Source organism: Giraffa tippelskirchi, chromosome 2 (assembly GCF_054371585.1).
Source record: "Giraffa tippelskirchi isolate mGirTip1 chromosome 2, T2T-mGirTip1v1.2.pri, whole genome shotgun sequence".
NCBI lineage: Eukaryota > Metazoa > Chordata > Mammalia > Artiodactyla > Giraffidae > Giraffa > Giraffa tippelskirchi.
Window position 1 is genome coordinate 27,863,099 of NC_137276.1, and position 22,850 is coordinate 27,885,948.

At 49.1% G+C, this 22,850-nt stretch overlaps 3 protein-coding genes across 58 annotated transcripts in view; 1 reads left to right on the forward strand and 2 right to left on the reverse strand.

Annotated features, from left to right (window-relative positions):
• GBF1 (golgi brefeldin A resistant guanine nucleotide exchange factor 1) overlaps positions 1 to 6,470 on the reverse strand; it is a 120,207-nt gene extending 113,737 nt beyond the window's left edge. For all 50 annotated transcript variants that reach the window (XM_081545575.1, XM_081545541.1, XM_081545663.1 and 47 more), the window contains exon 1: positions 6,216 to 6,470. The gene's annotated coding sequence lies outside the window, so the exon portion shown is untranslated. The remainder of the gene's footprint in view (positions 1 to 6,215) is intronic.
• PITX3 (paired like homeodomain 3) lies at positions 5,489 to 21,915 on the forward strand. Of its 5 annotated transcripts, XM_081546165.1 has the most exons (6): positions 5,489 to 5,628; positions 7,593 to 7,668; positions 11,971 to 12,090; positions 19,545 to 19,678; positions 19,852 to 20,054; positions 20,573 to 21,915. In XM_081546165.1, exons 4-6 carry the CDS (start codon positions 19,561 to 19,563, stop codon positions 21,158 to 21,160), a joined length of 909 nt encoding a protein of 302 aa, XP_081402291.1. In that variant the 5' UTR covers positions 5,489 to 5,628; positions 7,593 to 7,668; positions 11,971 to 12,090; positions 19,545 to 19,560; the 3' UTR covers positions 21,161 to 21,915. The 5 variants fall into 5 exon arrangements, with proteins under 5 accessions (XP_081402291.1, XP_081402306.1, XP_081402280.1 ...); XM_081546180.1 differs by lacking the exons at positions 5,489 to 5,628; positions 7,593 to 7,668 and adding an exon at positions 10,241 to 10,458 and having other exon boundaries at positions 19,833 to 20,054; XM_081546154.1 differs by lacking the exons at positions 5,489 to 5,628; positions 7,593 to 7,668 and adding an exon at positions 10,241 to 10,458.
• Positions 21,887 to 22,850, reverse strand: part of ELOVL3 (ELOVL fatty acid elongase 3) — a 38,867-nt gene continuing 37,903 nt past the window's right edge. For 2 of the 3 annotated variants that reach the window (XM_081546220.1, XM_081546210.1), the window contains exon 5: positions 22,070 to 22,834. In XM_081546220.1, coding sequence (XP_081402346.1) covers positions 22,407 to 22,834 — 428 coding nt within the window. In that variant the 3' untranslated portion in view covers positions 22,070 to 22,406. Of the gene's footprint in view, positions 22,835 to 22,850 lie in introns of all 3 variants that reach the window. The other variant, XM_081546202.1, reaches the window with a different exon arrangement.

A 22,850-nucleotide genomic window follows, 5' to 3' on the forward strand; every position in this document is an offset into this window, starting at 1 on the left:
AATAAGAATATTTAATTTCTCTTTTTTTTGGTTGTGCTCCAAGGCATGTGGGATCTTACTTCCCCGATCCAGGATCAAACACAGGTCCCCTGCCCATGATTCACCTGTAAGGGAAGCTCGGGGTCTTAACCACTGGACTGCCAGGGAAGTACATTTAATTTCTCTTTTGAAGAACTAAGAGGATTTCCCTGATGGTTCAGTGGTAAGAATCGGCTGCCAATGCAGGAGACATGGGCTGGATCCCTGATCCAGGAAGATCCCACGTGCCACAGAACAACAAAGCCCCTGGGCCACAATTATTGAGCCTGTGCTCTAGAACACAGGAACCGCACCTACTGAAGCCCAGCCACCCTAGAACCCATGTTCGGCAACAAGAGAAGCCACAGCAGAGAGAAGCCCATGTACCACAACTAGAGAAAAGTCCGTGAAGCAACGAAGATCCAGTACAACCAAAAGTAAATTAAAAAATTTTTTTAAATAAAGAATTAAGAGCAAGAGAGAAAACACCCATACTGAGAACAATACAGCAACAAGAAACAGCAACACTATACTACAAATTGCAAACAAAAGTGTCAAGACTTAACTGAGATCTTAATAGGATCTACATGTGATTTGGAAGGCTTTCTGGAAGAAATAAATTTTTAATTGGGATACCACCTGAAGTAATCGACCTACACTAGGTCAAAATTCATTAGGCATCAAAAGCTAACAAATTTCTAAGATAGCAAAGGTCTAACAAAAAAACCATTGTCATAAGTTTCTTAGTAAAAAAAAAAAAAAAGAAACATCTAGGGAATAAAGAGGAATTATTTTCAAGGACTATGTAGAGTTGCCTAATCTCCCTCCGAGCCTTGAAGCACATCTCCTCACCCAAGAATCTCCCCAGGGAAATTCGTCCTTTGGGTTCAAAAGGGAAGCTCTGACGAATCATTTGCTGCCTGGTAGCCAACGGCCTAGAACCCCCTTGTCACAAGGTCACAAAGGCCAGCAGACATCTCATGAGTATGGTAGAAAAGAACTTAAGGTTTACCTTTTATCAGAAATAATATAAGAACAAACAACTAAATACACTAACATCCTCCAGGTAAATAAGCCACTGTCTTATCTGCCCAGAGACTCTGAGCAACATATATTATTTGAAAGCACTATCTGTTTAAACCTGGGTCTAATAGGATTCCTCTAGTATTTTGCAGCATCCCAGTTACTCACCCCAAGAGGATCCAAAGAGAAGGAGTCACTATATCAACTAGCAACTCCCTCTAGACTACATCCCAGGGAAGCACAAAAAATTTACAACAGGGACTAAGGGGAGGAAGATGTGACTAACAGGGAAGGGCATACACATTGCCCTAGCTTTGGTAATGCTCTGTTTTTTAAGCTTGGCTGGGGACACCGATGCCCCACGTATGCTGTATATACTCTTTGTATAAGAGACCATCAGGGGACTTCCCTGGTGGTCCAGTGGTTAAGACTCTGCCCTCCCAATGCTGGGGGAGTGGGTCTGATCCCCGATTGGGGAACTAGGATCCATGCTTTGCAGTGTGGCCAAAAAATATTTTTTAAATAGAACATCAGAAGTTCTTTCTTGTTCAAGTCACGATCTTTGCTGTCTGCCTTTGTGCATGCTGTTCCTTTTCTGTTTTGAACATTTTTTCCCACTCTTATCCACCTGGTAAATCCTTACTCACTACATCCAAAAGTCAATGAGAGAGTCAGAATACCACAGTGGTATTCTTGACTATTATTACCTATATGATCTTAAACAAGTTTCTTAGGCTCTCTGAGCCCCAGTTTACAGTTCTCATTACAAAACTGAGCTAGTACCTCCTCATCCACTTGTTAAGGCAGAGCATGCTATTAGGAATATTAAAACCCCCAAAGGTTGGCTGTTATTATGATAATACCTAAGGTGTAAGTCTTCCCTAGCTAATCCACTTTCCAAGAGTAGCATTTTTTTTTTGTCACCCCATAGCACTGCACCTACCTCTATTTAAGCATATCTTATGCTAATTTATAATTATTTATAAATAATTGTCTCTCCTGTGAGTCTATGAGCATTTCAGGAAGAGACCATAATTTATCATCTTTTACATAGCAAGAAAAATGATAAATACATAGTAAGAAAAGTGATAAATACTGAATGAACAAATGAAAGAATATCAAGACTGACTCTTCAATATTGATGCTGTTCACATCCACCTCTTGTGAGAACAACTACTTCACAGAAGACAAGGACTCGAAGCCAGGCACGCAAAATTTTCTGTAACTCATGTTTGTTCCTCTACTATTAAAAGAAGTTACAAACCCTCCATATTAGCCACTCTATGGACAAAAAGAACCCACATTTATCTACCAGTCAAAGTATAATGCTTCTGTTTTACATCTATCTTCCTGAAGTCTCCTCATATGCTATGTGCATGTTCACATTTCTTCTACGAAATATTGTAAATAATTACAATTCTTTATGTAATTGTCAATTCTTCATATTCATGTATGTGTCTTATTTTCTTTGGTTCTAAATAGATTAGTTGGGGCTTCCTTGGTAGCTCAGACAGTAACGAATCTGCCTGCAATACAGGAGACCAGGGTTTGATCCCTTGGTTCAGATGATCCCCTGGAGAAGGGCATGGCAACCCACTCCAGAATTCTTGCCTGGCGGGCTATAGTCTATGGGATCAAATAGCTGGGCACGACTAAGCGACTGAACACACACACACAGATTATTAGGAGACCATTATTTTTTTCCTTCATTGCTTAAAAGTTGTTCTTATCCAACTAGAAATTAGATTCTCCAAAGGGAAAAACTCAGGATTTTTCCTTTTTCATGGTGCTCTGATGTCTAATACAGAGTTATGTAAACCAAGGAAACTCTGATGGGCATACTGAGAGGGTAGAAGGTACCACGGAGCTAAACAACCATCAGCTGGCCCTTCCAAGGTTTATCTTCACTCATCTCTCTAACATCCCAGAAAACCACCAAAGATGAGAGCTTTTAAGGTTTCTATAGCTAGCCAAAGAACATGCCATAACTCTGTACTTTGTCGAAAGTGAACAAAAATTACTGAACTAGTAAACAACTTACTGGGTTCAAGAAATTTACTTAAAGTGTGGAGGTAAGAGAAAATCAAACCAAGAGATAAGCTGATTTCCTAACAGGATACAACTGGAAAATCCTTCCAACCCAATAAGCAGATGACTAGTGTACCTCAGGTCTGCCATTCCACCTCCTCCCTCTATGGAGATTCTGAGGTTATCCCAAGAACTATATGCAGTGACTTACTGAGATAAGCCCAAAGTTGTCCAAAGATGTCCTTTCTGTCACCTTGGAGATGAAAAATGAAACAAGGCTTCTTTCTCTCACTCATCTTTTAACCACTCAGAGCATCCAACATGACAACTAAGAGTAAAAGTTGGCAGAGTAGGACAAATATTAAAAAGTGAGTCTGTATGATTATACATAGAGAACTGCAGTGATTGAGTCTCATAAGGTCTGCTCATCTTAAATATCAGGAGTCATCCTCCACTGTCATGGCACAGAATCCAGTCTGCAGACATATTTTCCACCTGTAAAAGGCTTTTAAATAATTTAACTAGTTGCCAACAGTTTAAAACACAATGATCTGAATTCCCAGTTTCTCCTGAAAAATAGGAAGAATAGTCATACTGGGCCCACATTTCAGTACACTACAGTCACTACTATATCCTAATACATTCCCTCCTGGCTCACTTCACTCACTTACATTACCTGCCTGATACTCAGGCATTTGAGCTTGCAATCCCTAGTTTATTTATATGATGGCAATAAATCATTATTTCGTGATCACATCTACTACAAGTGGGCTCCAAATCACCACAAAGTCCCACTACATTTTCATTTAAATAAACAACTGCCACTGAACATAATGAAATATAGAAAAAGAGGAAGAATAAAAGCTAAAGAGCTGCCAATTACACTTACACAGCTCTTCTAGCCAGAGGTAAAATTAACCTCCCTAACTCCCTTTAACTCAGTTCCACAATTACCTCACAACAGAATCATTCTATTTAGTCACCTTGAATCACAAGGATAGACAGATCAATCAATAGAAGTGCTGTACAAAGACAAGGCTGATCCTTCCAGTGAGTACTGTATAAAGACAATGGGTCTCCTCAAAAGCAGGAGCTGTGTCTTTTTCCTCTCTAACTGCTAGCCAGTTTAAGTACCCAATCAATGAAGTTATTATCTAAAAGTGGCAGTCATCCTGCCTTCTGGAACACGGAGAAGGAAGTAGTAGTATAACTACTGAGAACTTGAGTTCAACTGGGATTGGTGCCCAGTTAAGGAGATGTGCTCATGAGGAGATGTGTCTACAACCTGAGTTCCCACTGTGCCAATGAGCATCACTGTCAAGATTAGAACGTACTGTCTACAGGCACTTATAAAAACAAGCTCAAATACAAATCTTGAAGGAAGAACAAATTTTCTAATTTGGGATGGGGGCTGGAAGTAAAGAACTATTCCTATCCAGAAAATGACTTTTTAAATAAGAGAAGGTAAAATCTTTGATGCTTGACTTACCTCCAAGCCCAACTGAAAAGATGCTGAACTGGTCATACTGTCTATCCAAAGACCAGACGGCCTATTATGCAAAGCATTATCAACTCAACAGGGATCAACAGGGCCTATCAACCCAGATGAGAAAGGCAGACCCTGGATACTTCAGGTTAGATAAGTTCAAGTTAAAATGCAAATAGTTTCCTATAATTTCCACCCCATTTATTTTAAATCAACAAATACATACACACACAATTTCAGGAGGGCAGAGTTTAGTCACTCTAGAACCTAGATTGTTTTCCCTTCTAACACAATGAGGTTTAGATTCTCCTCGTTACTACTTCACCATGCAAAAGGCCTGACTTCCGGGGTTAGAACCAGGCCACAAGATCACACATTAAATCTAATCCTAGGTACAGATAACACTTACTGAGTGTACATTACATCTAAAAGGCACTTAGGTTGACATGCACAGTATAGGCCAGCGCACATATATTGCTACTGCTTTTTAGAAGCGCCTAAACTGAGCACAGCAAAGCCATCTCCAATCGGACCTTTCCATTTGTATCCTCCACAGGGTCCAGAGGCGTGCCTTGTGTACCTGATTTAAAAGCATACCAAGTTCTATGTCATGCATTAAAAGACACTATACCTCTTCCTCATTTTTAAAGGTATTCTTTACTATTGAGGGACTCTTATGGCTTTACAATACAGCAGTTTGTCAAAGTCATCACAGTACCACAAACTACACTCTTTGGGGTTATGTTCCATCATTCATTCTGCTGTCCTGACTCTACCACTTTTAAACTGACTGAATATCTCTCATGACTCTTCCTACCACTAAAAATAATAGGCCAACAGTACCAGCTTCACAGGTTTTCAAATCCCTCTCTGCTCTCGTCCAAATATGTTGTAATAGAATGGCTTTCTTGAGATTGAACTTCATCTCCTTAGGCCAAGTGAAGAGAAGACCTGGGGAAGAAATGGCAACCAAAAATATACACCTGAAGAAAATATTTGTAAAAGATTGTGTAAAAGACGAAAGAGGCTCAGCAGATTAAGTCCAGTGTTTACACAAAGACCCAGATTGGCAGGTGAGCAGCCCCATAAAAGGAAAGCCTTCTCTTAACCCAGGTCCTCGGGAGGCTGGCCTCAGTCCTTCCACAAGCTTTCTCACTACCTGGTCTAGCAGTAGTGATGATTAGTTCAACATCATTAATGAAGCAGTTCAGCTGTGTTAAAGAGGCAGTCACACGGAAGTGGGCGCTGCACAAAATCCAGAGAGACTCTCATCCAAGATCTAAAAATCAACCCTGAAAAGTAGATACTATACTCTTCAGGTTTGCTTTCAGCTTCTGAAAACTGGGCTCTTTAGGACGCAGAAAGCTCCAAAAGAGAGGAACTAGGCTAAGCCTGGGAACACAGGGAGAAGGATTCTAGTGCTTGCAAGAGATCAAAAGGCAGAGTTGAAGTCGCCCCTCCGGCGGCAGGGGCCTGACCTTTGCCCCCTGCACCTCTCCCAGTGCCCGCCCACAACAATCTCTCCCTCATCTCGTTCTTGCCCCTGCGTCCCTAACCCAACCCGGCTCACTCGGCTTGAAGGCCCTCCTCTCCTTATTCCCTCTCGTCATGTCAGGGCGGCCTTCACGACACTGGAACTCTATTAAGTGACTTCGCTGACCTGTCAGCGGATCCAAAATGGCGGGGCCTAGTCCCAGGACCGGCGGCCGCTGCTCATGTCCAGCCCGGGCCTCGAAGGCGTCTCCGAGCGGCTCTCCCGGCTCTGGCGGCAGATAGGAGCAGGAAAGGAGCCCTTTCTGGGAGTTGAGGCCGAAATCAAAGCCCCCACAGTTAGCCAGGAAGAGTCGGCCAGAACGGGCGGTGGAGCCGGCTACCTTCCCTGTCAGCTCACTGACGTGGTAACTAGCCTCAGTCTAGCCCGCTGCCTGGTAACTGCACGAGCTCTGCCGCTCATAGCCAATCAAAGCTTCGCATCGTGAAAAATGGCATTTCGGTTACCCAATCGAAGGAAGGAAGTTGGCGTCGGGAGGCGTGAAGAGGCGAGATTACAAGAGAAAGACAAAGATAGGCAGGGGACAACCAACGGATACGGGGACTCTCTGAGTGACAGTTTCTAGAACCAATAAAAAAGCAGAAATTGTGCTGGCAGTTGGAGAGGTGGAGTTAGGTAGAGTTAGGTTGCAGTGCACTGCTTGGCAGTGGCTGCTGGGCATTATGGGGAAGTCTGATTTGCTGGAAAGGGGGCGGAGTCCGTTTTGAGAGCCTTGAGTGGCCGGCACTATTCTCCCTACGCCGAAACCCGCCGCTTCTCCCTATTAAAATCACCTGGGCTGATACGATAAACTTGAGGAATCGTTTCCTTTCAAGGCAGCTCAAAGGAGCGATCTATTCCAACCTCCCGCCCCCACCATGCCTTCAGCTTGCTTGACTTCTCATAAATGAATCTGTCCCATCTCAACTTTGTTTCTGTGTCTTGTGCCTCATGCCTTTCATCCTGAAATAGACAATGGGAAGTGACAGAAGGCTTGGATATCTAATTCAAGTCTTTTCATTCTATGGATCCGGAGAAGGCAATGGCACCCCACTCCAGTACTCTTGGCTAGAAAATCCCATGGATGGAGGAGCCTGGTAGGCTAGAGTCCATGGGGTCACTAGGAGTCGGACACGAATGAGCGACTTCACTTTCACTTTTCCCTTTCATGCACTGGAGAAGGAAATGGCAACCCACTCCAGTATTCTTGCCTGGAGAATCCCGGGGACGGCGGAGCCTGGTGGGCTGCCGTCTATGGGGTCGCACAGAGTCGGACACGACTGGAGCGACTTAGCAGCATTCTATGGATCAGGAAACTGAGTCCCAGAATGGAAAGATGGCCCCCATGTTTGTATACCTAGTTAATGACAGAGCAGAGACAAACCTAAGTGTCCTCACCTCTAGTCCAGTTCTTTTTTTCACTGCCCCTCGATACCTCTTATACTGTAGTTTATCAGACTGTGACTCAGCTCTGACCCTCATCCTAAGCCTTGATTTCTTGCTCAGTCTCTAGGTCGTATCGACTCTTTGCGACCCCATGGACTGCAGCCCGCCAGGCTCCCCTGTCCGTGGGATTTCACAGGCAAGAATATTGGGTTCCCATTTCCTTCCCCAGGGGATCTTCCCAACCCAGGAATCTAGCCTGCCTCTCCTGCATCCCCTGCATTGGCAGGCGGATTCTTTCCATTGCACCACCTGGGAAGCCCCTGGATACACTTTAACTATCTGGGAAAAAAGCTAATCACATGGGTTAGTCCACATCACCAATGACAGGAAACTGAAGTCTTTCCTGAAGCCTTAGAAATGATAAAACACCTGAGAGCAAGATGCCCACTGTAGTCTTCACTCTTCTGCCCCTAGTTGCCTCTCCCCTGGCAAGAGATGATGGAAGTTGCTAGGATATTTAGAGTGACCTAGTAGTTAGTGTGTGTAGAAGAGGGACAGAAGGATGAGTTTTCTCCTTGCAGATTAATGTTGGCGTTCCTAGCCTGTCTGCTGGAATAAAGCCTAGGTGTCCCTACAGACCTGAAGAGAGTGCTAGAAAACAATAAAAAAAAGATCCAGCTCTCTCCCCAATTTCCTCTCATTTATGGATGACTCAAGTCTATGGAAGCTACATTCCTAACCCCATAGGAATGTGGTCTCAAAACCAGACATCCAAAGCCTTGTTCTAAAATCCTCTAATATGAAGAAACCCATCGGACCCGAAGAACTCCTCAGTAGGTCCGTGTACCTACATATGGGGCTCCTGATTTCTAGGTCTAGCTAAAGATCTTGCCTCTTTCACCCAAAGAGAGTCAGAGGCTGAGGATACAACCACTGTAGCATCTCTTCCAGCTTACCTCTGAGCCATTTTCCACCTTAATTTGAAAACTTGGATTTGGTCTTCTGACCCTATCTCAGATTGAGAGGTCCTAGATAACCAACTGAAAAATCCTCTAAGTGGGCCAAAACTCACTACTATCCTATCTCCACTCCTATATACCTCCAGAAATTAACCAACCTAAAAGCATGAATGGAAATATGTGTTAGAGATGAGGAGAAGAGAAATGACAATGCCCCAGCCCCTTCTAACCGCCATCATTTTACCAAGCAAAACATCTCCCTCTTAGATTTTAGTATTGAGTGTCTACATAATGCCTAGGGATAGAAAGATGAGGAAGATATGGTCCTTGCACCCCTAAATCTTAGCATCACAGGGAACAACACATAAACTGATCTCTTCAATATGATGAGTAGGGTAATAGATCTACACACAGAAGAGTTGTGGGAGCAAGAGGCTGGACTTCTGGCTAACCTGGGAATTCAGGAAAGGCTTCCTGGAGAGAATGAGGCCTCAGTAGAGCTTAGCGGGGTGAGTAGGAGTTGACAAAATGAAGAATGGTTAGAAATACGTTACTGTTGGAGATATACAGGAAACCACAAGGATATTGAAGATTAAGACGGAATCAGGTCCTGAAACTCTTCTATGCCACGCAAGGGAGCTTAGCCTTTATCCTGACAGCAAACAGGAGCCATTGAAGGGTTTTAGGCAAAGACATGACTAGTCAGATTCACCTTAGGAGTATATTATGTAATAGGGCTTAGGGCCCTCAGGGACACCCTAGCAACTCGGCCTGACTCCACATATTCCTTAGGAAATCTGTCCTATCCCTTGCAACTCCCTAACCTGCAAGCACCAAGGCCACACCTTGCCCACAGAACTGAACTTGGTATCACCAAGAAGAAGGTAGCCTTGATAAGTCTGGGAGAACATAGCCTATGTGAGATAAGAGAGCCGACTGACAAGGAACTTGCCTAGGTCTCTGAAGAGTGCCCAGGCCAAACCCTGAGATTCAGCTAGAATCTCCTTTAATTTTACAGGGTGGGTGAGGAATGAGGGAATCATAGTTAAGTTACTCGGCAAGGTCACTTGGCAATGTTGCAACTGATGGCAGGGTTAGAATGCTGTTTTAATTTATCTCATTCCAAACTCTTTCTCCACGAAGCTACTTTCTTGGAGGAGAGGAAAAAAGGGCTTGGGGAGGAGTGGCAGCCAAGAGGAGGAAGAGAGAAAGATGGAAGGGAAAAAAGAAAAAGAGGATCAGAAACAGAAATTAGTCTTTCGAAGTGGCAGGGGACGGAGGAGTGAGACAAACAGAAGAAGCAAAGTGGTGGCGAAGAAAAAAAAAAAGGCGAGAAGTGGGAGGATTGGAGCTGAGACAAAAGGGCAGAGAGACAGACAGCGACAAGTGGAGAAAATCACCGAAACTTGAGCGACAACGAAGTCTGAGCGCGGAAACCCCGCTGCTTCTCCCTGGCCGTGCGCCCCCCACACACACCTGGCTCTATCCCCTAGCACCGTTCCACTTCGCTCAGGGTGGTTGCCTGGCCCCATCTCGCAGCCGACCGGCCCGAGCTCGGTGGGAATACCCAGTTCACGCAGCTCTTCGCGAGCTGGGTTTCAGCCACGTGGGGAGGGGCGTGGCCCAGTTGCTGAGAGGCGCCTCCGATTGGCCAGGGGGCGGGGCTGTTGGCGCCGCGCCGGTCGGACCCCTCCCCTGAAGGCGGGGCCAGAAAATTCACAGCTGGAAAGGGTGGAGCCCCGGCAGTGCAGCTGGAAGGAGGCGGGGCCCGATGCGCGAGGCTAGCCGCTGCGGGCTGGGGGCGCCCTGGGCTGCCATAAAGTGAATGGGCGCCGGCGGGGGGTGGCAGTCCGCGGCGAGGCTTACTCTCTCCCAGCGAGTCCGGGAGCGCCGGAGCGGAGCGGCGGCCCCGGGCGCAGGGGGGCGGCACCCACCCCGGCCGGGTGCCCGGCCTCTGGCCTCTGCTTGCCCTCCAGACTGCGGCCGCCGCCGCCGCTGCCGGGAGTCTGCCTGCTGCGGGACTCACTGTGAGTGCTTGACCATGCGGGGACAGGGTCTCACCGGGCAGAGGGGCCATGGCCGGACTTCGGGATCCCTAAAACGGGACCTAGGGCGGCTGAACTGTAGAACGGTGCCTGGGGAACAGGTCGAGGCTGGGAGAATGGACTGTGGACCTGAGGCCAGGACTTAGAAAAGGGGAAACTTAGAGCCAGGACTCGGGGGACCTAGAAGGGGAAGACTCGAGGGATCCGAAGAGAAGTCAGAGACATGAGGTCAGGACAGGAGCTCTGTGAAGCGGCGTAGAGTTGGGAAACCAATTATCAGGAAGCGCCTTGGGATCCCGGGGCGCGGGGCCGACAGCCCGGGAGCTAAAGGGGTTGTGGCCAGCGGGGGGAGCCGGCGGCGGCCGCCCAGCAAGGGGGTAGTTGGCAGTGCCAGACGCCCACGGGCTGGGTCTCAGACTCCAGGGTCTGGGAGCAGGGGTGCGTTAGTCGCATACGCTTTTCTTCGTAGCTGCTTTGCAGTTGGGATAGGAGCCGTGTTGTGAGAACCCGACAGCGACCGTGTCAGATGGCCGCTGTGCGGGCTACAAGGCCGAGGTTGGGTAGCCCAAGTGACCAGACGGCGGGTCTGGCGGGTCCGCTCGGGGTGTCAGGGCCCTGATGGGTTCCGACCTGGGAAAGCCAGGAAATCGGACGGAATGTCCGCCGCGCGCGGTTCTCAGAGCGGACAGAATGTCCAGGGAAGCTAGGTTGGTCTCTCTAGAGCAGGCGCTGTGTCGGGCAGCCGTGGACAGAATGTCCCTGGCCGAGTGGCATGTTCACTTACCCCGCAGCTCCTGCCCAGCTGCTGCGTGTACGGTGGGGTTCGCTGTGGTGGGTTGCCTAGAATCCCAGCTCACACTTTGCAAACTTGTCTCTCTGCTAGGGGCCGCGGGGCAGGAAGCTGGGACTGAGAGTGAAGGCTGATACTTGGCCTTGGGTTGGAGTGGCACCCGGAGACATTCCCTCTCCAACCCAGATTAGATGTGTTCCGAGCATCACCCCGGACTTCCAGAATCCAGATTTGTGGAGAGGGAGCCAATGGTGGGACTGCTAGTGGGAACCAAGAGTAGGAAAGGAAAAAATGACTCATAAAGGGCAATGAGGGGGACAAGGAGGAGCCTAGCACAAGCCCCTGACAGCTTCAGTTCCCTCACAAACTCAGTCACCCCTAATTCCAGTACAGCTGACCAGACACCCCACCCCAGGCTCTGCCTAGATTTCAGCAGGCTAGAGCTTCCTTTCCCACAGTGGGCAGGAGCCCGGCCCAAAGAGAAAACTGCAGCCCTTCAGCAAAGCAAACTCTGGGGTCTTGTTTCCCTTTTTGCTTCCTCAGTCCCACCAATCACCCTACTACCCTGGTGGCTGAGAGGAGGTGGGAGGGAGACACATGGGATCCAGACACTGGGATCCAACACAGGACCCAGATTACCCTCCATCTCTGGTTGGGAAGGATGTCTCAGCCCTACCCAACTACCCTATTTGCTTTTCCTACAGCTGGGAGAGGGCCCTGATTTCTTTGGATCCATACAATGACCGCCCACTCTGACTCCAACTCTTTAACCAGAACCCAGTTAAGCTGAAGGGAACAAAGTAGAGGGAACTCTCCTGATCTATGTAAGTAAGCAAACAGCCCATTGGTGACTGAGTTTCATGGCGACAAGAGCAGGGTAATATGTTCAACAATGAGTAATCTAAACAAGTGGGTTCCAACCTTTCTCACCCTCACCACATTCCCCATACGTCTTCCCCACACTCCCACCTCCACTCCTTAATTTTAAAGTTCACTTATCACTGGCTGGGACATAGTTTTCCAAACTCTCTTGTCCCTCATCCCTTTTTGATAAATATAGAGTCACATCCCAGTTACCCCTCAACACATTTTGATACCCTTTTCAAGGGGCTTGTGCTCCTATTGTCTTTGGAAAACACTGAAATTATGGGTGAAATTAAGGGATCTGAGTCAGGAACAGAATAGGGAAGGCATCACAGATGGTTCTCTGAAGACTATAGCCCTAGGTTCTGCTTTTGCCAAAAAGGCAATGGCATTACAATAAAGATGATTGGAAACAAAAGGCAGAACCTTCTCTTGTCCCTGCATAAATCTGTTTAGCTGATTGCATGCCTGGTCACTGGCTCTTAGGAAGAATGTCGTGGACCTAGCGAAGGGTCAGAGAATGGTAGCAGAAGGAGGAGCCAGGGGCTGCTGGAGAGAGCAAACTTGAAGGTTTAGGCCTCTGGAAAGTGAGATAGGATGGAAATCCACAAAATAAAGAAAGACCTAGATAAGCAGATTTGTTTGCTCCCCAGATCCTGAAACCAGAGATGAGGGGGCCTCTTAGAACTGAAATGATGCAAGCACAGGATGAATGGGAAAATGTTCCTTGGCACACAATGGGCAGCAAACTTCCCGAGCTCATTTCCAGGGAGGTGGTAAAGGCAGGAAGTAGAAATGGAATCCCTTAAGGGCTTGGAAGGATCAATGCATGTCAGAGCCACAAATGGTTGCTGGGGTGGAGGGGGCGAAGAGTGGCAAGAGCTCAGTCCCTGGTCTTAGGAGAACTGGATTAGAACCTCTTCAATCTCTATAACCATGGACAAATTTATCTTCTTAGAGGTGAAATAGAATGGTCATTCCTGGCATTTAAGGTGGTTGTAAGAGTTCAATGAAATCATGTATTTGGAAGCTCCCTTGCAAACGGAGAAACAACACAGAAATAAGAAACATTACTGGTATTATTATGCCCGAACTGTAGGTCCACTGTAAGCACAGAATCTTCATTTGGAAGGGTGCATCTCAAACCTTAGATCAGCCTGCTAGCATCCATGGTCCAGCCACAGGAAGATTCTCAGTGACAGATGGGACACCCTCTCCTAGGCTTCAGATGCCAGCTACTATCCCCATCCCTCCCTGAGAAGAGTTCTAGGGAACTCCCCAAATGCCTACTCTCTCAAACCAAATATCCTGATCTGATCCCTGCCTGCTTTCAGCTCAAGGATGTGAATATGGGCCCAGGACCTAGGTCCAGGAATGGAGGGCAGGGGAGGCAAGCTGCAGCTAAGTTGGGGGTGAGCATAAGAGAAACACACTACCCAAATCTTTTCTTCTCCATTCAATCTATGTGATGCTTCCTAGCATGTAGGGGAGGCAACTAACCTGAAGATGGCAACTAGGTCCTGAGCTTTGGGAATATCTAGAGTGTCTAGTCTCTGGTCACTGACAGGGACCCATGATGAATGACAGGGACACAGAAGAAAAGACAGTGGGGTGAGAAAGCCACTTTTAGAACCCTCTCCATTACTTTTCCTCCCCTGAGGCCTTCTTTACTTTTCATCTGTCAGTTAATAGTTTCCCCTTTCCTATTTCTCCCCTGCCCAATCCATTCTGCTCATCATTGCCAAAAAAAGATCCCAAAGATATTGCTTTTATGTCACTCCCTCGCCTACATGCCTCCAGTGACTCCCACTGCTTGGAGCACTGCTTCTCAGTAGCGGGTGGGGAGGCAGTATAGGAGTGGGAGTGGCATGACATTGCAGGCTACCCTGGGTCCATCTTCCTGGTGTGGTGATGTCACTTGAAGATATCTCTTGGAGATTTGAAGAGAAAATATTATTTTTGTATTAGATTATACAGAGTGAAGTAAGTCAGAAAGAAAAACACCAATACAGTATATTAATGCATATATATGGAATTTAGAAAGATGGTAACGATGACCCTATATGTGAGACAGCAAAAGAGACACAGATGTAAAGAACAGACTTTTGGGCTCTGTGGGAGAAGGCGAGGGTGGGATGATTTGAGAGAATAGCATTGAAACATGTATATTATCATATGTGAAATAGATCGCCAGTCCAGGTTTGATGCATGAGACAGGTTGCTCAGGGCTGCTGCACTGGGGTGACCCTGAGGGATGGGATGGGGAGGGAGATGGGAAGGGGGTTCAGGATGGGGGACACATGTACACCCATGGCTGATTCATGTCAATGTATGGCAAAAATCACTAAAATATTGTAAAGAAATTATCCTCCAATTAAAATAAATGGATTAATTTTTTTTTAAATATGAATGTGGGATAGAATGCAAAATTTGCTTCCAATTTTAACATAAGGCTGAAGAGCTCAAAGAAATTTCATACTGGCGGCAGCTGTTTAATGTTGTGCCCCTAGTTTCCCATACTATATTCTCTCTTACTAGTCTTAGGGGATTTTTTCATAGAAAAGCTGAGAATTCTCTAGCCTACATGGTATCAAATCTGAACCCCCACCTTTTGCCCCTCATTGGATGCCTCCTCAGCCTGACCATTTTTTTCTGATGATCTCCCATTGCCCACACTGAGACCCTGGTCAAGCTAGGCTCCCTGCTACCCTCTGAACCTACTGCTCTTTTATTTAGAAGCTTCTGCCACCTTCTCTGCCTCTCTAATTTCCAGAGCAGCCAGGTGCTACATTCTCTGAGCCCCAAAACTTGATGCCACCTTACATGGGCTTCTGTGTCTCTGAGCTTCCACCATCTGAGAATCAGGCCTATGCAGTCCATCATTTTATCCTATGCTCTGTTTGCCTCCCTAGACTGTAGGCTCTTAGAAGTTAGGGTCTTTTACCCTTACCGTTCTTGGGTATCTCCTCTGTCCATGGGATTTCCCAGGCAAGAATACTGGGGTGGGTTGCCATTTCCTTCTGCAGGGGATCTTCCTGACCCAGGGACCAATCCTGCATCTCCTGCTTGGCAGGCAGATTCTCCACCATTGAGCCACCTGGGAAGCCCGATCCCTGATTTACCCCTTGATAAAGTAAGTGCATCAAATAATTGATGCCTCCACCTGAGTCTTAGGGTTTCCTCTTGGGGCTGTGAACCTTATCCACGGCTGTCTTCCTTTGCTTTCATTTGGTCACAGCAACTCAGGAGACCACACAGTGTGGATGCTCAGCATCCCTAATGTACATGAGGCTGTGTCCACTTAAGGGCCTCACTTTTAGTTTCAGGTTCCATCCTGTTTAGGGCTCTAGTTTATACCTATTCACTAACTTACTGCTGGCTGAGCTGAGCTATAGCATTACAACTCCATCCCCTCTTATCTTCCTTTTCATTCAGTCTCTGCAAGAAAAAGGTTTTCTCCCACTTCAGTTCCAGGGTGTACCTTGTGCCTTGGGCATTGCACTTACAACTACTTGGGGGATCTCGGGCTGTGACCCTGGTCTACCCTTTTTCTTCAGGGCAAAAGTGGGTGCACATGGAAGTTACCTTCTTGCCATAAGTTGTGTCCCTTAGAAACCATGGCCTCCCAACTATAGCCTCTTTGCTCTGGGGCAGTCTCTGTTCTCCACTTTAATTATCTTGGATATTGTGCTCTTACTGCGGTCCATGACAGCTTCCTGTAATTCCATGCTGTATTTCAGAGTCAAAGGTCACCTGCAAGCCCTCTATTCTCCCTAAGGCTGGGATTGCCACCTTGAAACCAGTGGGGCTGGGCCATGCATCCCCAGCAGGGCGTGTCAGAAAGGTTGGGGTGGGGCAGGAGGCCCCCCACCCCAAGAGCTGGACTCAGCGCCACTGTTGTCTCTTGATTGTCTCTGGTCTTTCCTGGTATATCCTACCAGCATCAACTAAACCTGTGGCTTCTAGACCTACTGCTTATCCCTGTCCACTGAGTGAGGCGAAGTCCCTGGCTGCAGTCCCAACTCCCAAGCTTCCCAACCTCCAGCAGTTTGGGGGAGCTTAATCCTCAGCCAGCCTGTCTCCAGCTCAGACAACAGCTTGGCGCCCCCAGCCTCTGCCTGACCAGCCCACTGGACACAATCTGCTAGAGGCCTCTGCCCCCACCCTGTCTCTCTCTGTTGCCTGCCTGGCATTAGTGTTCCTGCTTTTTCAGCTTCACAGGCCGGGCCCTTCTCAGCCACCTTTCCTCTTGCTGCTATTACTAACGCAGTCAAGAGTCTGAAGTCTTCATTCTTTCCTCTCCTATCCATCCCGGGTCCCCAAATTAGCTCCCAGTTTGGGCTACTCCACTCATGTGGCTGTTTCCTTATTGACTGGGCCCTCTTTTATGTTTTGAACAGAGTGCTCACAACACACACCTGCATCCCTCTCTAAAATGCAGCATACTCACTTTTATTCACGGAGCAATTTTTCACTGGAAGACAGAATCTAGGGAGGTGAACCACTCAAGCAAAGGCAGAGACAAAAACGATACCTTATTTGTGACTCTATCCTGAGCACCTTACTCGATGCCCAGCTCAGAGAAGGTGCCAAACATCATTTCAATAAGTGAGAAAAAAAACTTGGATAGAGTTTGACCCCTACTCATTTTTAAATGTTATGTTTTATTTTAACCTCTTCACAATACTGAAGAGAGGTAAAGAAGGAATTATAATCTTAGTTTTACAGATTAAAAAAAACATGCCCAGAGAGGTAATTTGCCAAGGTTGCACAGCTAGTAAATTGAGGATCGATCCAGGACATGAACTCAGACCTTTTGAATCTAAACCAGTTTCTTTGGGGTATACCAGATTACTTTCCCCAGTCAGGGCAGGATGGGGGGGTTCATCAGTTTCTGTTCCCCCCACTACCCCATCCTATTCTTCCAGCATTCTCATACATTCCCCTCACTCAGCCAAACAGGCTGTCCCCAGCAGCCACTGAGCATAGACCACTTCGCTGGCTCCTCCGGCTTCCTCCTCCCCCACAGAGTCCTTAGTTCCTGGGACTGAGAGCTGAGGTTCAAAGGGGCCAGGAAGGGGGAGGGGGGATAATGGCTAGCTCCAAAACAGCCGAGGCAGCTGTCCCTGTCACAGAGAGAGGAGACTGTGTGACGGTGTGTGTCTGTCTGCCTGAATGTGGGGGCACATGTGTGGGAGAGAGTGTGTGTTTGTATGCCTCTAGCTCCAAGTCCAAGTGCTTATTTTGTCTGAGTGGGGGCCTGTATTTGTCTGCATGTGTGTCTGTCTGTCTTTGGGAACACACAGCCTGAACTCTGCTTTCTCAGTCTCATCTTTTATTCTGGCCCTTATCTTTCCTCACCCTGCCTCCCTCTGCTGAAATAAAGGGTGAAACCAAGACACAGGTATGGAATGCTGGGGGAAGGGAGAGTTTGGAAAATGGGAAGTCTAGAGCCAAAGCAGACTGGAAGGATGAATGGCAATGGTGGAATTCAGCTTTTCCTACAGGCAAACCCAACTGTCCTTCTTTTCCCAGCTCTGCATTGCTCCTGTGGGCCTCTGGAGAAGTCAGGGGTGTGGTTTGCAATTTTGAGGGTATCTTAGGGTATGAAGAGATTTCAGAGCACCCCTTTATCCACCTGTCAGTTCTAAGCCTCCACAGCTACTTGGAAAGAGCTACTAGTCTAGGCTGCTCCAGGTCCCTCCCAAGGGCCTCTCCCTTCTATCGGAGCATCATCGGCCCAGTCCTAAGCCTCTGACTCTGTCCTCAGACCTGGAAGGGGAGGGAAGCTGAGCATTCCCATCCCTGGCCTGACTTCTCTCCTTCCTTCCTGGGGTTCCCTTCAGCCCTGCTTCTCCAACCCTAGGAAAGGGTCCAAAGTCTAGTCCTCTCTCCCTGTGGAAAGAACAGGGACTGATTCTCAGCCTCCTGCCTTGACCTCTGTCCCACTCAAACTAGCTTGAGGGGAGGGCAGCTGTCATGTCTGAGATGGTTGAAGGGGGCATTACCATGTGCAAATACAGGCTACTGCCCATCTGCGCCTCTCTAAGAAAGGCTCCTAATCAATTCAGAGCAGCCAAGTGACACACGTCTCTATCTAGGCTAATCCGCCACATTAATGCCACCTTGCACAGCCTGCATTAAGTCCTTCTTAATGGGGAGGCAGATGGACCCCTCCTACATAGCTCTTCACCTCTGCTCCTTGGTCCTTAGCCTCCATTGGTTCTCCTCTGACCAAGAGGCATCTGGAGTCTTGAGCCCCACTAGTGCCCCTTTCCCTTCCTCCCATCAGAGGGGGCCTGGGAGAGCTAGCAGGAAAGGGGACTCTGCAGGGGGAGACTTGGAGGAGGACCCAGGCAGGCTCCTGGGCAATGTATGGTGAGGATTGGCATGGGGAGTAATGGTCAGAAGTGGCTTTTAAGAAACCTACACCCACAGCCTGAGGTGGGACTGCAGGAGGGCTTGGGAGAGAGTGGTGACTCGTGGGATGCAATGTACAGAACCAGACAAGATTCTTAAACTTGTTTTTGATCCTAGAACCATTTCTTCAAATGAAGTCTCTCCAGAAAGCATAAATAAAACAGATGAAAGCAGGGCTGCCCTAGTTGAAGCTGACCTGAGTAAGATCAGGCTAGATTTCTACCCCTGAGGTTAGCCCTGAGTTCCAGTCCCTGAGGGAGTTTGCAGGGCAGGGGGGACCCCAAAGAACACAGTTTGAAAAAGCAAACAAAAGCATATCTTAGGAATCTCACAGACCTGATTCAGATCATAACTCCACTACTTACAAACTTTGTGACCTTCATCATTACTTAATGTCTCAGTTTCCATGCCTAAGAAAGGGTGGTCATACCTAACATTGATCCATTTTTGTGAGGAGAGATAATGAGGTGAAGGCACATAGTCAGTACTCATAAATGGTAGCAGCGATTCTCCATATAGGGCAAGTATCAGGCCTGGTTCAAAATCAAATCCGCCCCACGGAAGAGTGAATAACACAGGTTCAGACTGGCTGAGAAGCACGTTTGAGTTTATGGGGATATTGGGCATTCGTGTGAGAGGGAATTTAATTTTTTAAGGATGTGGTATGTGGTATGTGATGTGCAATAGTGTGGTTTTCATTAATTCAATGATTACCTATTGAACACCAACTGTGCACCAGGCAGGGTTCTAGGTGCCCAGCATGGAACAAATCAAAGTCTAGAGTGTATAACTGTGTATGAAACCTCTGAGTATGCACCTTTCCCCACTTAGGCTGCTGTTTCCCCATTCTAACCTAGGGCACCTTAGATTAGAGGGGTAGCTTTATGTCGGTGGCTGAGATAGGGGAAGATGGGGAAACACTTCTGTACTGGGAACCAGATAACCTGGAGATTTTATTCCCATTAACCTGGTCTGTGTCTTCTCTTACCTCCAGAGTTCTCGAGCCCCTGATGGAGTTCGGCCTGCTGAGCGAGGCAGAGGCCCGGAGCCCGGCCCTCTCGCTGTCAGATGCGGGCACCCCCCACCCCCAACTCCCTGAACACGGCTGCAAGGGCCAAGAGCACAGCGGTGAGCGCGCCCCCTTCTGGGGGTGGGGGAAATAAAAGCTCCAACCCTAACCGGGTGGGACCCGGGAGTGGGAGCCCGGGTGCTAGTGAGGGGGGCCCCACGGAGGAAGTCCCCGAGCCAGGGAATCCGCGCAAGCAAGGATGCGCTGTGACAGCCCCCACCCCGGCTCCCAGATTCGGAGAAGGCCTCGGTTTCGCTGCCCGGCGGCTCCCCTGAAGACGGCTCGCTGAAGAAGAAGCAGCGGCGGCAGCGCACGCACTTCACCAGCCAGCAGCTGCAGGAGCTGGAGGCGACCTTTCAGAGGAACCGCTACCCAGACATGAGTACGCGCGAAGAGATCGCCGTGTGGACCAACCTCACCGAGGCCCGCGTGCGGGTACGCAACCCCGCCGGTCCCCCTCCACCACCACCCTCCCCTCCACCTCGGGCCTCCCTCTCGCGGGCCGCTCAGCAAGTAGCTTCGGAAACGGCAGCCTGAAGTTCTGCCCTGCCTGCCCTTTCCTCCGACCCCAAACCCGACGTCCCTCGCCCAGGCCCGCTGCCCCCGCGGCCTTCTTTCCACCAACCTCCAATCTCTTCTCTTCCTCCACCCTCTCACCCTAGACGGAGCGCTTCTTCTCCCCCTGGCACTATCTCTGGTTCTTCTCTTCACCTCTCCTAGACCCCCTCCTGCTGCCCTCGCCACCCCGCAATACTGTCACCTCCGACTCCGTCCCGCATGCGCTCCTCCCCGACCCCGTGCCGTTGCTCCACCACCCCATTCTCGTCTCCAGCCACCTCATATTCTTTATACTCCGCCCGTCCCCGGACCCCGCTTGGACCCCCATCTGGGCGACCAGTCCACCAGCCGCCTTGGGGGTCCGGGCCTTGACGACTTTCCTCCCACGCCCGCAGGTGTGGTTCAAGAACCGGCGCGCCAAGTGGAGAAAGCGCGAGCGCAGCCAGCAGGCAGAGTTGTGCAAGGGCGGCTTCGCGGCGCCGCTCGGGGGGCTGGTGCCGCCCTATGAGGAGGTGTACCCCGGCTACTCTTACGGCAACTGGCCACCCAAGGCCCTCGGCCCGCCGCTCGCCGCCAAGACCTTCCCGTTCGCCTTCAACTCGGTCAACGTGGGGCCTCTGGCTTCTCAGCCCGTCTTCTCGCCACCCAGCTCCATTTCCGCCTCCATGGTGCCCTCGGCCGCGACCGCCCCAGGCACCGTGCCTGGGCCCGGGGCCTTGCAGGGCCTAGGCGGGGGGCCCCCCGGGCTGGCTCCGGCCGCGGTATCCTCGGGGGCCGTATCCTGCCCTTACGCCTCGGCCGCAGCCGCAGCTGCCGCCGCCGCCTCCTCCCCCTACGTATATCGGGACCCGTGTAACTCGAGTTTGGCCAGCCTGAGGCTCAAGGCCAAACAGCACGCCTCTTTCAGCTATCCCACCGTGCCGGGGCCGCCGCCAGCCGCCAACCTCAGTCCGTGTCAGTACGCTGTGGAACGGCCCGTCTGAAGGGCGCTGCCCGTCGATCATCCCTGAGGGTGGGGCGGTAATTCACGGCCTCGACGAACTGGGGTCGTTTTGACTGGCTTGCCCCCGCCCTCGGGGTCTGAGAGGAGAGCTGGGCAATCGGGGTTGGGGAGGCGGCCGGCTCAGGAGAAAGCCTTCCCCCACTCCCAGGCCTGAGGGGTGGACTGGGCCCTTAGTCCGAGACCCTGGGACTAAGGCCAAGAACAGGGACCAGTTCCCCGGGGGCCAATTCACCTTTGGCCCACCTCGCCTTCTCCAGACTTCCCTTCCCTGGTTTTCAAAGATAAATGAAATAAATGTGCGCGGACTGTCAGAGGCCTGGTGATTCAGAATTGCGGTTGAGCTCCCTCCTCTCATCCTTCCCCATTTTTAAACGAGAACTGGGTTTACAGAAAAGATGTGCGGGTCCAGGCTTCTAGAGCTTGAGTGCTCCTCAACCCCTCAACCCCAGGATGGAGAAGCCTGGGGATTCCCGGAGCCAAGCGGCGCATGAAGTGTGCGTGTCTGTGTAGGTGTGTATGGCTTGGACAAAGCTGGTACTGCAGCGCCGCCTCGTGGTCTCATGGAGGATAACTGGAAGGTCAGCTTTGAAGTCAAGTGTCAATTCTGCAACTTAGGAAGCCTACGACTTTAGAAACTTACTCCGTTTTTGCGCATGTTTCTCACTGTTCCTACGAGGGGTTTTTGCCTCTAACAGCAATAAAATTCTGGTCTGTAACAGACATTTATTAAGTGCCTACCAGGCCTAGGATTCTTATTAAGTGTCTCTGTGTGTGACTCTCAGCCTTCCACACACTGTTGTAACCTTCTCACCCGCTGATCATCCCACTGCTAGCAGCCCTCCTCCATCACAGCAGTCCCCTCCTTCCCGTAAATCCCCAAACCCTGAAAACCTTGTTGGAATCTTTAATTTAAAAACAAACCAAGAAGGAGAAAGAATTCTGGAAACATAAATAACTCAGTTTAGGGGAGCCTCCTTAGTCCTACCCTCATCCCTGGGCCTGCTTGGCCTTCACATTAACAACAGAAACATCAAAGTACTAGATCACATCCCCACCCCAGGGGTGATACTTCTTGACTGTCATCACCTCCTGCCACCTTGGAGTATACATCCCATGGGGAAACCATACAGGAAAAGCTTCCTAATTATTCCCTCAAACCTAAGCTCAGCCCCTCAGTCCCCTGGGGAGGAGAGAGGGCTTGGGGCTTCTTCTCTTTCTCCAACCCTTCACTGGCTCTTGGTCTTGGCTTTGATCTTGGGAATTATGTAGTTTTGGTGGAAGAACTTGGCAAAGAGGACGAAATAGGTTGCATACAAGATGAAGGACCAGAAGAAGTGTTCCTTTGTGGTATGGCATCCCTTTTCCCGTCTCCAGATGTAAGCCAGGATACAGACAGTGGCTCCTATAAACATCTGCAGGATTTGCAGGCTGGTGACAAGCATGGGAAACCACCTGGGGGACTTCACTTTGGCTGCCTTCAGAGTATAGTAGGTGTACATGATGGCATGTACACCAAAGTTCATGGTCATGAACCAGCCGCCTGCAGCCACCTTGTTCTTGTATCCAAAGCTCGTGTACACCAGCACTGTGCTGTGGTGGTACCAGTGCACAAAGATGAGTGGCCGCTTACGCAAGATGATGAAGGCCGTGTCTCCTAGGAGATGAGGAGT